This window comes from Octopus sinensis, linkage group LG11, assembly GCF_006345805.1.
Source record: "Octopus sinensis linkage group LG11, ASM634580v1, whole genome shotgun sequence".
Lineage (NCBI taxonomy): Eukaryota > Metazoa > Mollusca > Cephalopoda > Octopoda > Octopodidae > Octopus > Octopus sinensis.
The window spans coordinates 14,468,421-14,482,719 of record NC_043007.1 but is presented as its reverse complement, the minus strand read 5'-3'; the positions used below and the strand labels follow the sequence as shown (position 1 = coordinate 14,482,719).

The 14,299-nt window shown below is 40.3% G+C and overlaps 1 protein-coding gene across 3 annotated transcripts in view; it reads right to left on the bottom strand.

Moving 5' to 3' along the window:
- Positions 1–14,299, bottom strand: part of LOC115217310 (centrosomal protein of 128 kDa-like) — a 60,817-nt gene that overhangs the window by 4,413 nt on the left and 42,105 nt on the right. For all 3 annotated transcript variants that reach the window (XM_029786960.2, XM_029786959.2, XM_036507097.1), the window contains exons 26-30: positions 13,661–13,726; positions 12,666–12,816; positions 12,130–12,170; positions 4,661–4,789; positions 3,621–3,658 (exon numbers count right to left, since the gene is read on the bottom strand). In XM_029786960.2, coding sequence (XP_029642820.1) covers positions 3,621–3,658; positions 4,661–4,789; positions 12,130–12,170; positions 12,666–12,816; positions 13,661–13,726 — 425 coding nt within the window. The remainder of the gene's footprint in view (positions 1–3,620; positions 3,659–4,660; positions 4,790–12,129; positions 12,171–12,665; positions 12,817–13,660; positions 13,727–14,299) is intronic.

The following is a 14,299-nucleotide window of genomic DNA, read 5'->3' as shown; positions in this document are numbered from 1 at the left end:
TATGCTATAGTAAAGTTGGCTGATATTGACTTTAGAATTGTTAGATATAAAGCTTAAAAACAAAAAATAGAAAAAAGTGTTACAAGATATTGTCTTGTATTTCTAGGTGTTTTGCACCATGTAAGTTTATATTCTGTATATATGTGCTGTTTCCTGCACCAGTTTCGCATAGCCCCAGTCCATCCAAAGTACCTTGGATTGCAGAACGACCTGCTGTGCTTACCTTGGATTGTAGGGCAACTTGCTGTGCTTGAGGAGACCTATTGAGTCAAGTACATCAACATCAAAATAAATATCAAATGGAAATTGTAGTTGTGATACCTGTGCCGGTGGCACGTAAAAAGCACCATCCGAACGTGGCCAATGCCAGTGCCGCCTTGACTGGCTTCTGTGCCGGTGGCGCATAAAAAGCACCAACTGATCATGACTGCTGCCAGCCTCCCCTGGCACGTAAAAAACACCCACTACACTCACAGAGTGGTTGGCGTTAGGAAGGGCATCCAGATTAGACTGGAGCCTGCTGCAGCCTCCTGGCTTTCCAGACCCCGGTTGAACCGTCCAGCCCATGCTAGCATGGAAAATGGACGTTAAACGATGATGATGATGTGTGCATATCTCCAGGATTTTAAGGAGCATGGAACCATCTCTTAGCCACTATTGTTCTCAGGTCTACTCTGACCCAGAATAGTAGCACATGTCAAGGCCCCAGCTTTGAGTTAACTAGCATGTAAACCACAGGGAGTGAAGGACCCTTAGTTCTTGTTAGAACTTCTAGGAGGAGTTAAGTTTGGGTAATAAAAACCTGAAGTGCAGTGCAGTTTTTGGTCGTCTCAATATAAACCTGTATTGTGCCACTGCCATTATAGCTGGTTACAATGAAAAGTAGGTTCAGTTGTGCAACACTTTATGTTAGGAGGCACAAGCACTTACACATGTACACACACAGCAGTAACTTCTGCCGACCAAATTCAATTACAAAGCTTCAGTCGGCCCGGGGTTATAGCAGAAGACACTTGTCCAAGGTGCCATACAGTGGGACTGAACCTGGAGCCATGTAGCTGGGAAGTAAGCTTCCCTTTCACACAGGAACCTTTTGGACTTTTGGAACATTTGACTTGTCTTGAGACAGCATTCACCCGGGGTGGGCTGAGCTGGCTTCATTCATCCTCAATGCTGCATCTCTCACAAACGCCGACCAGACCTGGCGATTTGAGGCTAACGACCACGTGATCTCCAACCACTCCTTAATCCAGCGGCGAACGCCGTAGATATGGGGGCCCTAGGTTGGGTTCCAGATCAGTCTTGACTGTCATCGGCCAGGATTTTCGTTGTCCACCACATTGCTTTCGCCAACCCTGAAGGGGAGCTGGGGCAATTGCTTTGTAGATGAATTCTCCTGGTTGACGATGGAGGGCATGACCCAGCCAACGCAGACGTCTCGTTAGGATGGCTTGTCGGAGGGAGGTGATTTTGCACTGGTGTCGCACCGAATTGTTGGAGACAAAGTGATGCCATCGGACACAAAGGATGCGGCGTAGACAGAGGTGATCGACGGATTTCTTGGAACATTTGCATGGACTTAGTTTATCACAACAGATTATATTTATGGAATTTGTGTGTATGGTGGAAGTCAACTTTCGACCAAATAAGACCACTTCCTAAACTAAGTCTTGGAACATTTGCATGGACTTAATTTAGGAAGTGGTTTTATTTGGTCAAAGGTTGACTTCCACCATACACACAAATTCCATAAATATAATCTGTTGTGAAGGCACTCAGCTTTGTAGTTAGGGATGTTCATGATCATAATATCATGGATTCAATTGCTGGGTCAGGTGGTGCATTGTGTCCTTCCACACTGCTCCAGTCCACTCTGCTGACAGTGGGTACCAGCTGAGTGCTGATGCAGATCTCACTTCTCTCTTTTCCACCAGCTGTTACATCCTGGATGTTCTGCTGGGTTAAGAGGTGGGAGAACTGAGAGGGTGTGTCTATACTTGCTTGCAATTACACAAACGTCTAAATCAATTAGCAAAAGTATAGAATGTGTGATCAAGCCATGTCCACTCACAGGTGAAAGCTGGCTCTCTGACTAAAGTATTTGTGACCCAGTCATTTGTTTCATCTGCCTAGAGGCACAGTTCTCGTCTCAGCATAAACAACATCCACACTTTGTTTTGGGCTGGCAACCTTCTACCAGACGTGTTGCTGGGGGTCTCTGATTTCAGCTTTAAACCAAACATAGTGCACAGGTGACATCAAAGCAACCAGTAAGCTCTTTTCTTTGTTCTTCTTATTCTTCTTGTTTAAATCTTTATTGCCCACAAGGAGCTAAACATAGAGGGGACAAAGGGACTAAGTTGATTATGTCGACCCCAGTGCATAACTGGTACTTATTTAATCGACCCCGAAAAGGATGAAAGGCAAAGTCGACCTCGGCAGAATTTGAACTGAGAATGTAACCGCAGGCGAAGTACCGCTAAGCATTTCATCCAGCGAGCTAACGATTCTGCCAGCTTGCCGTCTTATTCTTGTTGTTCATCTTCAAAGAAGACTTGTTCAGCATCGACTGCCTAGAAGAGGTTCACTTTGAGTCTTGGCATCAACCCTCACCACTTGAACAAACAAACCCAACAATATCAGCAGATTCTTCCACTGATGCCTCCATCTACTCCAGCAGTGACAAGACTAGGTTGGTGAGTACACTGGCCTTCTCCAGTACAGTAAGAATTTTTTTAAAAACTTTCTTCATCAAGATTATGCTGGTTTGATGATTTCACCTTTTGATGCTCACTCACTCATACATTTGAACCTGTATCCAGCACACATACATCATCATCGTTTAAAGTCTGCTTTCCATGCTAGCATGGGTTGGACGATTTGACTGAGGGCTGGTGAGCCAGATGGCTGCACCAGGCTCCAATCTTGATCTGGCAGAGTTTCTACAGCTGGATGCCCTTCCTAATGCCAACCACTCCGAGAGTGTAGTGGGTGCTTTTACGTGCCACCAGCACGGGAGCCAGTCAGGCGGTACTGGCAACGACCTTGCTTGAATCTTTTTACACATGCTAATGGCACAGGTGCCAGTAAAGCGACGTTGGTAACGATCACACTTGAATGGTGCCCTTTTACGTGCTACCGGCACGGAAGCCAGTTGGCTGCTCTGGTAATGATGGTGCTCTTGGCACCCTACTAGCACGGGGTACAAGTGCCAGTAAGGCAACGCTGGTAACTATCACACTCGAATAGTGCCCTTTTATGTGCCACTGGCATGGAAGCTGGTTAGCCGCTCTGTCAACGATCACACTCGTGTGGTGCTCTTTGCACCCCGCTAGCACGGCCATGTATACATTCTCCGACATTTAACATGTATTCAGGTCCCTAACATAAGCATAACATACTTCTTGGTGAAATATCTAACAGTACAATCCAATAAAGCTCCTTTTTGTTAAAATGCGAAATTATTCCCCTTCTAACCTACCCAGGATCCTTAACACATCCCAACACATTAATTTAGAAATGCCACAATCTTTACATACCTGATTTTAATGATCTAATTTTTCAACTTTGAATATTTTTCCTATAAATATATAATCAGTCCAAAATTATAATGTACTTACTTCAGATATCGTTTTTCTATTTTTCCTCTCTCAATTTCCTATAAAGAAATGAAACAGAAGCATTGAAATATTTATAAAACAGTTTTGTTGTAGCACATCAGAGATTTTATTTTATTTTAGGCACAGGAGTGGCTGTGTGGTAAGTAGCTTGCTTATGAACCACATGGTTCCAGGTTCAGTCCCACTGTGTGGCACCTTGGGCAAGTGTCTTCTATTACAGCCTCGGGCCGACCAAAGCCTTGTGAGTGGATTTGGTAGACGGAAACTGAAAGAAGCCCATCATATACATATATATGTGTGTGTGTGTGTTTGTCACCCTAACATCGCTTGACAACTGATGCTGGTGTGTTTACGTCTCTGTAACTTAGCGGTTCGGCAAAAGAGACCGATAGAATAAGTACTAGGCTTACAAAGAATAAGTCCTGGAGTCGATTTGTTCGACTAAAGGTGGTGCTCTAGCATGGCCACAGTCAAATGACTGAAACAAGTAAAAGAGTACACCAGAATGTTTACACATCTTTAAATAATCATTTTAGCAAGATGAGTATTTTAACTGTAACTCCTTACCCAGTCTATTTCTAAAACACCTTTAAAGACACAAGCATTTTCCTGGTGTTCAGGCATAAAAATTGTTCAGTAAGGGCTCTAGATTCTGATTTGGGGCAGTACTAACACCAATGATTACACAATATATAATGAACAATTAATGTAGCACTGTTGCCTCTGGCCTACCATGTGACCAAGATAATCAATGAAGTGTGAAAGTAATTAAATTAGAATTTATTGAAGTGTAGGTTAGGTGTGAAAGGTTAAATATGGCCTTTTGAATGTAAAACATGTAAAATATTTGAGCCGGATTTGGCCAGTTTAAACGCTAAAGGATTAAACAAAGTCAGTGCATCAGTCAGCCCTCACCCAGGATGACTAGATGACCCTCGCCGTTCCAAAAGAAAAACATGATATATAGCATCAGTTGTAGCAAGTCTAATGGTTATGGTTGTAAATTTGTGTAAGCCACAAAGAAACAAAATTCTAGATACCCTGAAGTCTTCGATTTCATCAATGACGTGTTGCCTTTGTTCTAAAAGTGGTTTTTCTGAAAATGTAACAGCTGCTGGGATTGTTCGCTGGCTTTTCACTACACAGTCAGATATTTGGGTCATATTTTCCTGAGAATGTTAATGGTAAAAAGTAAGAAAAACATGTAACCTGTTGTTTTTTTTGTGTGTGTGTAAACATAGCATAAATCACATCCCCACACCAAATAAGTATTGCTGTTACCTGTTTAAACTACCACCACCAAAAGTTTTGGTTTTATGACAAAAATAAGAGGATTTACAGCAAATATATAGTGATGGTGAATTACTTCCTCTGTTTTAAATTGCTGCTAGCCACCTTGATTACTTTATAATTTTTCACAATGCCATTTTGTGAAATCAGTCACTGGTCCAATGGCATTCTCTACAGTATTGACTGGGTGAATTGGCCTCTAGCAACTGTGATGGACTGAGCATTACTAATGAGTATTAATTTCCTATACGAAATTTGCATGCTATTCTAATGCATCTTGCTCAGAGTAGGGAGGGTTTTCTCCCCTATCAATACAAAGCGACCATGTACTTTTGTGGCTAAGCAGTCTATGATTCCTATTTCTAGCAATGCTGGTGCTCACTACACCCTTGTCACTCTTAGAAATGGTGAATTATTTCCTTGTTGGTTTTAAATTGCTGCTAGCCACCTTGATCATATATACATATATATATACATATATATATATATATATATACATATATATATATATAATTTTAAGTTTTTAACTTTACAACTTATGTCTCTTTACAATTTAATATATTTTAATTACAGATTGCTCAAGGATGCCCTCTGGGTGGTGATCACCTTGGACTGTTGGTCAGTCTACAACAGGTCCTACATGGCGATGGGGCATACTGGCTGGACTACAAGACCCACATGAGACAACACACCGTCCTGGCCTGCTCTCGGCTCAGGGGACATCAATTACAAGTTCCATCTGCAAGACAACGTGACCAGGACCACGACAGACAACAGTGAAAACTTTGTCAAGGCATTTATGCAGTTTGGTACAGAAGTTGAACTCTTGCCAGACATTCTTGAAGCTGCTGCCAATCCAGATGTGGAGGACATTGAGATTGTGGACCTGGACGAGGATCCCAAGGCTGTGGATGTGGATGAAGTTGAGTACATCTCTGTTGATGCCTTGACCTAAGCCTGCCAGTGCACAACTTGGTAACCAGCATGAATGCTGACAGGGCTCTTGACAACACTTCAAAGAAGACCATGTCCAAGGCACAGCAGTTGTGGAATCTGCAGAGCTGCTGCACAGTGGTGGCAGACAGCATTCTGGACGCATTGAAGGTACTTGGTGGTCCCCAAGAGTACCAGATGGAACTTTAGCTATGACTCTTTTGTTGTCCTCAACAACCTGCTGGAGAAGAACAGGGGAGATGTCCACTGGATGATGGCACAACTGAAGCTGCAGACCTTCACTGATTCTGATGTCAGCTTCCTGACGGAATATTCCCAGGTGATGTCTAATGTTGCCAAGGCCTTGGATAAAATCCAGGGGACGGACCAGGCTTATCTCGGGAGCCTTCTGCCAACTGTAGTGGTTACTGTCATGAAGTTGAAGGGGGTCAAGGTCAAACATTTCCTGTACTGCAGTCCTCTGGTAGACGCGATACTGTCAGGCATCATGGAAAGTTTCGAACTCCTCCTAGAAGACCTGGAGTTCCAGCTGGTCACTGTCTTTCACCCCAAGTTTTGCCTGTTCTGGCTGGAGCAGTAAAATAACAGCCAGGTTAGTAGAGTATCAAATACCATGGAGACTGTAATAGAGACAATCCTAATGGAGACCAATGAGAAGGGCAGCAGCACCACCAGTAATGAGGATGAGGAAAAGGATTTCTTCAGCAAGATCACTCGGTTCCGGGAGAGCAGAAGCGACAGGTCACTGAAATCCAAGGCGCAGAACTTGGTAAAGCCTTCTTGAAGGAGGTCCTGACTAAAGACACCTTTTTGGGTGAGCAGGTCTTAATCGACCTGTTCACCAAGTATAACACCGCCATCCCATCACAGGTCACTGAAATCCAAGGCGAAGAACTTGGTAAAGACCTGGCTGGAAGCCTTCTTGAAGGAGGTCCAGACCGAAGACACCATTTTGGGTGAGCAGGTCTTAATCGAACTGTTCACCAAGTATAACACCGCCATCCCATCACAGGTCACTGAAATCCAAGGCGAAGAACTTGGTAAAGACCTGGCTGGAAGCCTTCTTGAAGGAGGTCCAGACCGAAGACACCTTTTTGGGTGAGCAGGTCTTAATCGACCTGTTCACCAAGTATAACACCGCCATCCCATCACAGGTCACTGAAATCCAAGGTGAAGAACTTGGTAAAGACCTGGCTGGAAGCCTTCTTGAAGGAGGTCCAGACCGAAGACACCTTTTTGGGTGAGCAGGTCTTAATTAACTTGTTCACCAAGTATAACACTGCCATCTCATCCCATGTTGCAGTTGAGTGCTTATTCTCTATGGGCAAAAATATTTTGAGGGCCAAGAGAGCCACCCTATCAGATGGTAACTTTGAGAGGTTGATGTTTATGAAGGGCAACCAGCATCATGACAAGGCAGTGGAGAAGGCCCATCCAGAGTAGTACACCTTGATCATCATCTGTTCTTGGCACGACACCTTTTCTATACTATACCTTTTTGATTCGTTTAATGCATTTTGTATAGTAAATAAAATGTATGGTAACTGAAAATCTAATATTTAATTTCATTTATTAATTTGTGTACACCTTGTTCAGTATATCATCTTGGCATCCTGTATCTTTTTGGAAAGCTCTGTGTCTTAGCTACAACATGAATATTTCAGCTCTCTAGGTCTGTTAAGGGTTTTAAAGACAAAAAACAAACTGAAACACATGATAAAAGTTAGTGGTTACCATTTAGCGTCAACTTCCGCTAACTTTTTTACCTGTTTAGCAGTTTAATATTTGTGAAGTTAACGTTTTTAGTTAGCAGATTAGCGGTTAGCAGAGCTATCTTTTTGGTTAGCTGTGCCCACAACTGCTCTCTAGCTACCCAGTTGGGAATTAGCTTAAGTAACAGAATGGTTGCTTAGAATGTAGTAAGTATTGGTATCAATATCCAGGTTCTCCAGAGTTACTAAATCCTTTTGAAACTTTCAGGAGCAAGGCATGGCTGTTTGCTTAGAAGTCTACTTTCCAATCACAAGGTACCAGGTTCAGTCCCACTGTGTGGAACTTTGGCCAAGTGTCTTCAGCTGTGGGGCCCGAATTAACCAAAGCCTTGTGAGTGAATTTGGTAAACAGAAACTGAAAGAACCCTGTCGCAAATGTGTGTGTGTGTGTTTGTCCACCACCACTGCTTGACAACTGGTGTTGGTTTGTTTATGGCCCTGTAACTTAGCAGTGAAATAAATAATGTGGATAGAATGAGCACTCAACTTTAAAAATATCACTGGTATCTATTCGTTGGACTAAAATCTTTCAAATCGGTGCCTTAGTCCAATGATTGAAAAAAGTAAAAGATAAAAATATATAAATGCGTGGCACCTTGGGCAAGTGTCTTCTACTATAGCCCCAGGCCGACCAAAGCCTTGTGAGTGGATTTGGTAGACGGAAACTGAAAGAAGCCCCTCGTATATATGTATATGTATGTGTGTGTGTGTGTGTGTGTGTTTGTCCACCACCACTGCTTGACAACTGGTGTTGGTTTGTTTATGGCCCTGTAACTTAGCAGTGAAATAAATAATGTGGATAGAATGAGCACTCAGCTTTAAAAATATCACTGGTATCTATTCGTTGGACTAAAATCTTTCAAATCGGTGCCTTAGTCCAATGATTGAAAAAAGTAAAAGATAAAAATATATAAATGAGGGAATTATTTTATTTAACGTTATTTAATTTAATAAATTATTATTTTTAAAAAATTAGTCTCCATTTCCTTATTTTGTATGCAATAAAGGTTGGTGAGCTTGCAGAATCATTAGCATTGCTGGCTAAAATGCTTCTTGGCATTTTATCTGTCCTTATATTCTGAGTTCAAATTCCGCCGAGGTTGACTTTACCTTTTGTCTTTTGAGGTCCGATAAAATAAATACAAGTTGAGCACTAGGGTCTATATAATCGACTTACCCCTTTCCCTGAAATTGCTGGCCTTGTGCCAGAATTTGAAACCAATATTACATCCATAATTAATCGCTTGTTAAACAATAATATTGTTATTGGTTGATAAAATATATAAATGCGTGGCACCTTGGGCAAGTGTCTTCTGCTATAGCCCCGGGCCGACCAAAGCCTTGTGAGTGAATTTGGTAAACAGAAACTGAAAGAACCCTGTCGCAAATGTGTGTGTGTGTTTTTGTGTTTGTCCACCACCACTGCTTGACAACTGGTGTTGGTTTGTTTATGGCCCTGTAACTTAGCAGTGAAATAAATAATGTGGATAGAATGAGCACTCAACTTTAAAAATATCACTGGTATCTATTCGTTGGACTAAAATCTTTCAAATCGGTGCCTTAGTCCAATGATTGAAAAAAGTAAAAGATAAAAATATATAAATGCGTGGCACCTTGGGCAAGTGTCTTCTACTATAGCCCCAGGCCGACCAAAGCCTTGTGAGTGAATTTGGTAAACAGAAACTGAAAGAACCCTGTCGCAAATGTGTGTGTGTGTTTGTCCACCACCACTGCTTGACAACTGGTGTTGGTTTGTTTATGGCCCTGTAACTTAGCAGTGAAATAAATAATGTGGATAGAATGAGCACTCAACTTTAAAAATATCACTGGTATCTATTCGTTGGACTAAAATCTTTCAAATCGGTGCCTTAGTCCAATGATTGAAAAAAGTAAAAGATAAAAATATATAAATGAGGGAATTATTTTATTTAACGTTATTTAATTTAATAAATTATTATTTTTAAAAAATTAGTCTCCATTTCCTTATTTTGTATGCAATAAAGGTTGGTGAGCTTGCAGAATCATTAGCATTGCTGGCTAAAATGCTTCTTGGCATTTTATCTGTCCTTATATTCTGAGTTCAAATTCCGCCGAGGTTGACTTTACCTTTTGTCTTTTGAGGTCCGATAAAATAAATACAAGTTGAGCACTAGGGTCTATATAATCGACTTACCCCTTTCCCTGAAATTGCTGGCCTTGTGCCAGAATTTGAAACCAATATTACATCCATAATTAATCGCTTGTTAAACAATAATATTGTTATTGGTTGATAAAATATATAAATGAGGGAATTATTTTATTTAACGTTATTTAATTTAATAAATTATTATTTTTAAAAAATTAGTCTCCATTTCCTTATTTTGTATGCAATAAAGGTTGGTGAGCTTGCAGAATCATTAGCATTGCTGGCTAAAATGCTTCTTGGCATTTTATCTGTCCTTATATTCTGAGTTCAAATTCCACTGAGGTCGACTTTGCCTTTCATCCTTTCGTGGTCAATAAATTAAATACCAGTCAAGTACTGGGGTCGATGTAATTGACAACCCCCACCCTTTAGTGTCTATAGTAGAAAGAAATATCTATTATATAAAATCCGTTCTGTCTGTCTGTGATTGTGTCTTCTAGGATCTCGGGCATCCTCCATCCGATTGCGCTCAAATTTGATATGTAGATACCAACGGTATCAGGGCCTGTATAAGTCTTGAAAAAATTACAAAAATCGATTCCAGGTGAGAATGCGATCGATAAAGCCATGGGAACGTGCATTTGTAAAATCGTTTTTCTTGGAATAGAAAAATGTCTATTTTTATTTCTTCTTTTGCTGGTGTCTCAAATTTAGGTTAAATCAGTGTTTCTCAAAGGGGAGGCCTATGGGACAGTCGGACAAGTTGTTTTGAGAAAATTTGGTTTAAATGTTTGACAACTCAGCACCGTCCATTGGACAGGGGACGCTTTGCTCGTATTTTATACAATTAAATAAGCACAGTCAGCCATCACTCATGAATGAGCGCTTGATAACATGCATCATTCTTTTGCTAATTGCTTTAAATTCATTAAGTAATTGTGAGTGGACATGGACACCCTCTTGACCCAATGGAACATCCAAGATATGATAGCTGGAGAGAGAGAAAGAAAGAGAGAGAGCTGCAGTAGCACCCAGCTGGTACTCATTTACAGCTGAGTAGACTGTGGCAATGTGAAATGAAGTGCCTTGTTCAAGGACACAATGTACTGTTTGGACCACAAAGTGAAACTACAGCCTATTAACTATGAGACGGATACCCTAATTACCAGGTCACACGCCTTCACTCGTTATGAACACTGAGAAATTTGAATACAATAAAATCTTAATTATTTTACTTGTCAAACTGGAACTGATTGTTACAGTAACAAAGGTTTACTTTCAATGTTTTCCATCTTAGGACAGTAATGAATGGATGCATGTGTGTGTTATATATGGAGGCGCAATGGCCCAGTGGTTAGGGCAGCGGACTCGCTGTTGTAGGATCGCAGTTTTGATTCCCAGGCCAGGCGTTGTGAGTGTTTATTGAGTGAAAACACCTAAAGCTCCACGACGCTCCCGTAGGGGGGGGGGGGCAATCCCTGCTGTACTCTTTTGCCGCAACTTTCTCTCACTCTTTCTTCTGTTGACCTGCTCGCTTAGCCTGCGGGGTGGCGTCATTTGAAGGCTAAAACAATGCGAAGCGCATTGTGACTAGTGATGTGTAGCAACATCTGATAGCCTGGTCAGACACGGTGATATATATATATATATATATACACACATACATACATATACACACACATTTGTAACTGTTTCTGCTGAATGGCTCTGAGGAAGCTATAGATTTGTTGCACTGACACTCAACTGGACGCATGGTTTCTTATAGCAGAAACAGCTAATGAAAAGTAATTATGTAACACCAATTCTTTTGTCATTCATTTATTAATAATCACCGTGATCACCGTGACCGACCAGGCTATCAGATGTTGTTACACATCGCTGGTCACAATGTGCTTCGCATTGTTTTAGCCTTCAAATGATGCCACCCCGCTGGCTAAGCGAGCAGGCCAACAGAAGAAAGAGTGAGAGAAAGTTGTGGCGAAAGAGTACAGCAGGGATTGCTACCACCCCCTGCCGGAGCCTCGTGGAGCTTTAGGTGTTTTCGCTCAATAAACGCTCACAACGCTCGGGCTGGGAATTGAAACCGCGATCCTATGACCAAGAGTCCGCTGCCCTTACCACTGGGCCATTGCACCTCCACTTATTAACAATATTACACTCAATATTGACCTGCTGGTTCATATAAGAGTCCAGAACGAAGAAAACCTAACTATTCATACCTTCTCAGTGCTGGGCATTACAAAAACTATAAAGTGTATTGAGTTGTAGCAAATGGTTATTGGTACTTCTATGGCCAAGTAGAATCATAAAATACTCATATTCATATTTCTTTGGTACACTACTTACACCTCTTCCTTCATTATCTCACCTTCAAAGGTGTTCCAGATTTCTTCCCTTCAAAATTCATTCCTGTCAATAGATAAACAGAAATAAACATTTTAAGTATTAACTAGCAGTATCGCCCGGCGTTGCTCGGGTTTGTTTTGACCCTTTAGAATTGGAAATTTTGAAAAGTAGAAATTTTGCATTATGTAGCTTGTTATTCTCTTTAAGTGAACATTTTTCTGGTTGAAATACACCGAAAAATGGTGACACAGCAGTCAAAAAATTGTTAAAAATAGGGATTTTCATAGAAAAAAAGCACCTTTTTGATGTGAATAATTTTTGGTGTTAACATGGTCCGATTTGATTTTTTTTCTTCTACAGAAGGAAGAGCAAACCTTCTTCAATCATACTCTCAATTTTGGTCAACTTGCGCCTCAGGGTCTCGGAGGAGATAGTGTTAGTTGAAGGCTACCAAACCTGACAACTTCAGCTTTATATATAGAGATTAGTGACACACAAACATTCACACACTCACTGAGGCAAGCTTTTATAGAAGTAAAGTGAATATTTGATACAAACCTGCCCCAGTTGTTGGTGTTTCTGAAGATTTGTTGGTGCCTGGCTCCTTAACGGATTTATCTGTCATGATTTGGGCAGCTGGCTTTAATGGTTCTCTCTTCTGTTGACTATTGTGAAGTTGTATTTCACACTGAAGCCAGCATAGCTTGTTCTTCATACAGAAATGAATGATAAAAACAGACAGGTCAGTTATAGACTCTATGTATATACATATCATGAATTTCTATTGTGTGTGTGTGGATGAATTCTGGCACATATGTGATTTGTGTCAAATGAGATTACAGCTTCAATATCATTCTGCAAAATGATCTGACACATTTGGAGGCTTAATAAAAGCACAAAATAAGAAATAATGAAAAGAAAAATGTTATTTTCTGAATGTACATATAATGCCATTTTGTTTCATTAAGTTTTTAAAATTAAATCAGCTAAATGCTTCCCATCATTGTCAACACACTGTTGGAGACGTTCATGAAACTTATCGATAACTCTATGGATCATTTCTTCTGGAATGGATGCTATTTCTACACAAACTGCACATTTAAATTCATCAATAGATCGAGGGCGATGACTGAATACTTTTGATTTTAAATATCCCCACAAGAAGAAACCACATTTCACCATTCCAGAAGAAATGATCCATAGAGTTATCGATAACTTTCATGAACGTCTCCAACAGTGTTTTGACAATGACTGGAAGAATTTAGCTGATTTAATTTTAAAAACTTAATGAAATAAAATGGCATTATATGTACATTCAGAAAATAAAATTCTTCTTTTCGTTATTTCTTATTTTGTGCTTCTATTAAGCCTCCAAATGTGTCAGATCAGTTCGGTCCGCCCTGTATATAAGACAACAGAATTATTAATCTTCATTTTTTTTTAAGTGCTCTATGATTAATTGCGAACATTTACAACCAACTGAATAAACAAAAGAGAAACAATTGCATTTTGCGCAAACAGTAAACAATTATCAATGAGGAAGACAAACTTACTTTTATTTCAGCCACCCACAAATTCGGATCATCAAACTGTTGTGCGATCGACACTGATGGTTCAGCCTGCCAAAGGTGGGGTACAGAGACAGGAAACATAACGATAAGATCATGATACCAAAGGTAATAAACAACAGGGTTATTTGCAGAAGACACCAACTACAACAATTGTCACTTTTACATCTTTTACCACAGAAAACAGAACCAGAAATATCAGATGGAATATATTATGTCCATTCTAAACTGTAGTTAATACCATATTTTACTATATTTTACAACCATACAATCGGCTAAGAATTGTCTACAAGGTGACTCGATCTACTAGAAAAAGCAACTCATTCAAACCAAGTACTGCCATTAAGGGCCTCAGGATAATTTTACAAACTGTTGGTCCTTACAAAATTCGAGGTCTCTTCTCTTTTACTTGTTTCACTCATTAGATTACAGCCATGCAATGACTTGAAGAATTTTAATTGAATGGATTGAGCTCAGGACTTTCGTTTTTATTTTTTTTATTTTTTTAAGCCTAGTACTTATTTTATCAATTTTTTTTGTTTTTACTGAATCACTAAGTTATGGGAATGTAAACAAACCAATAATGGTTGTCAAGCAATATTGGAGGGCAAACATAAACACACA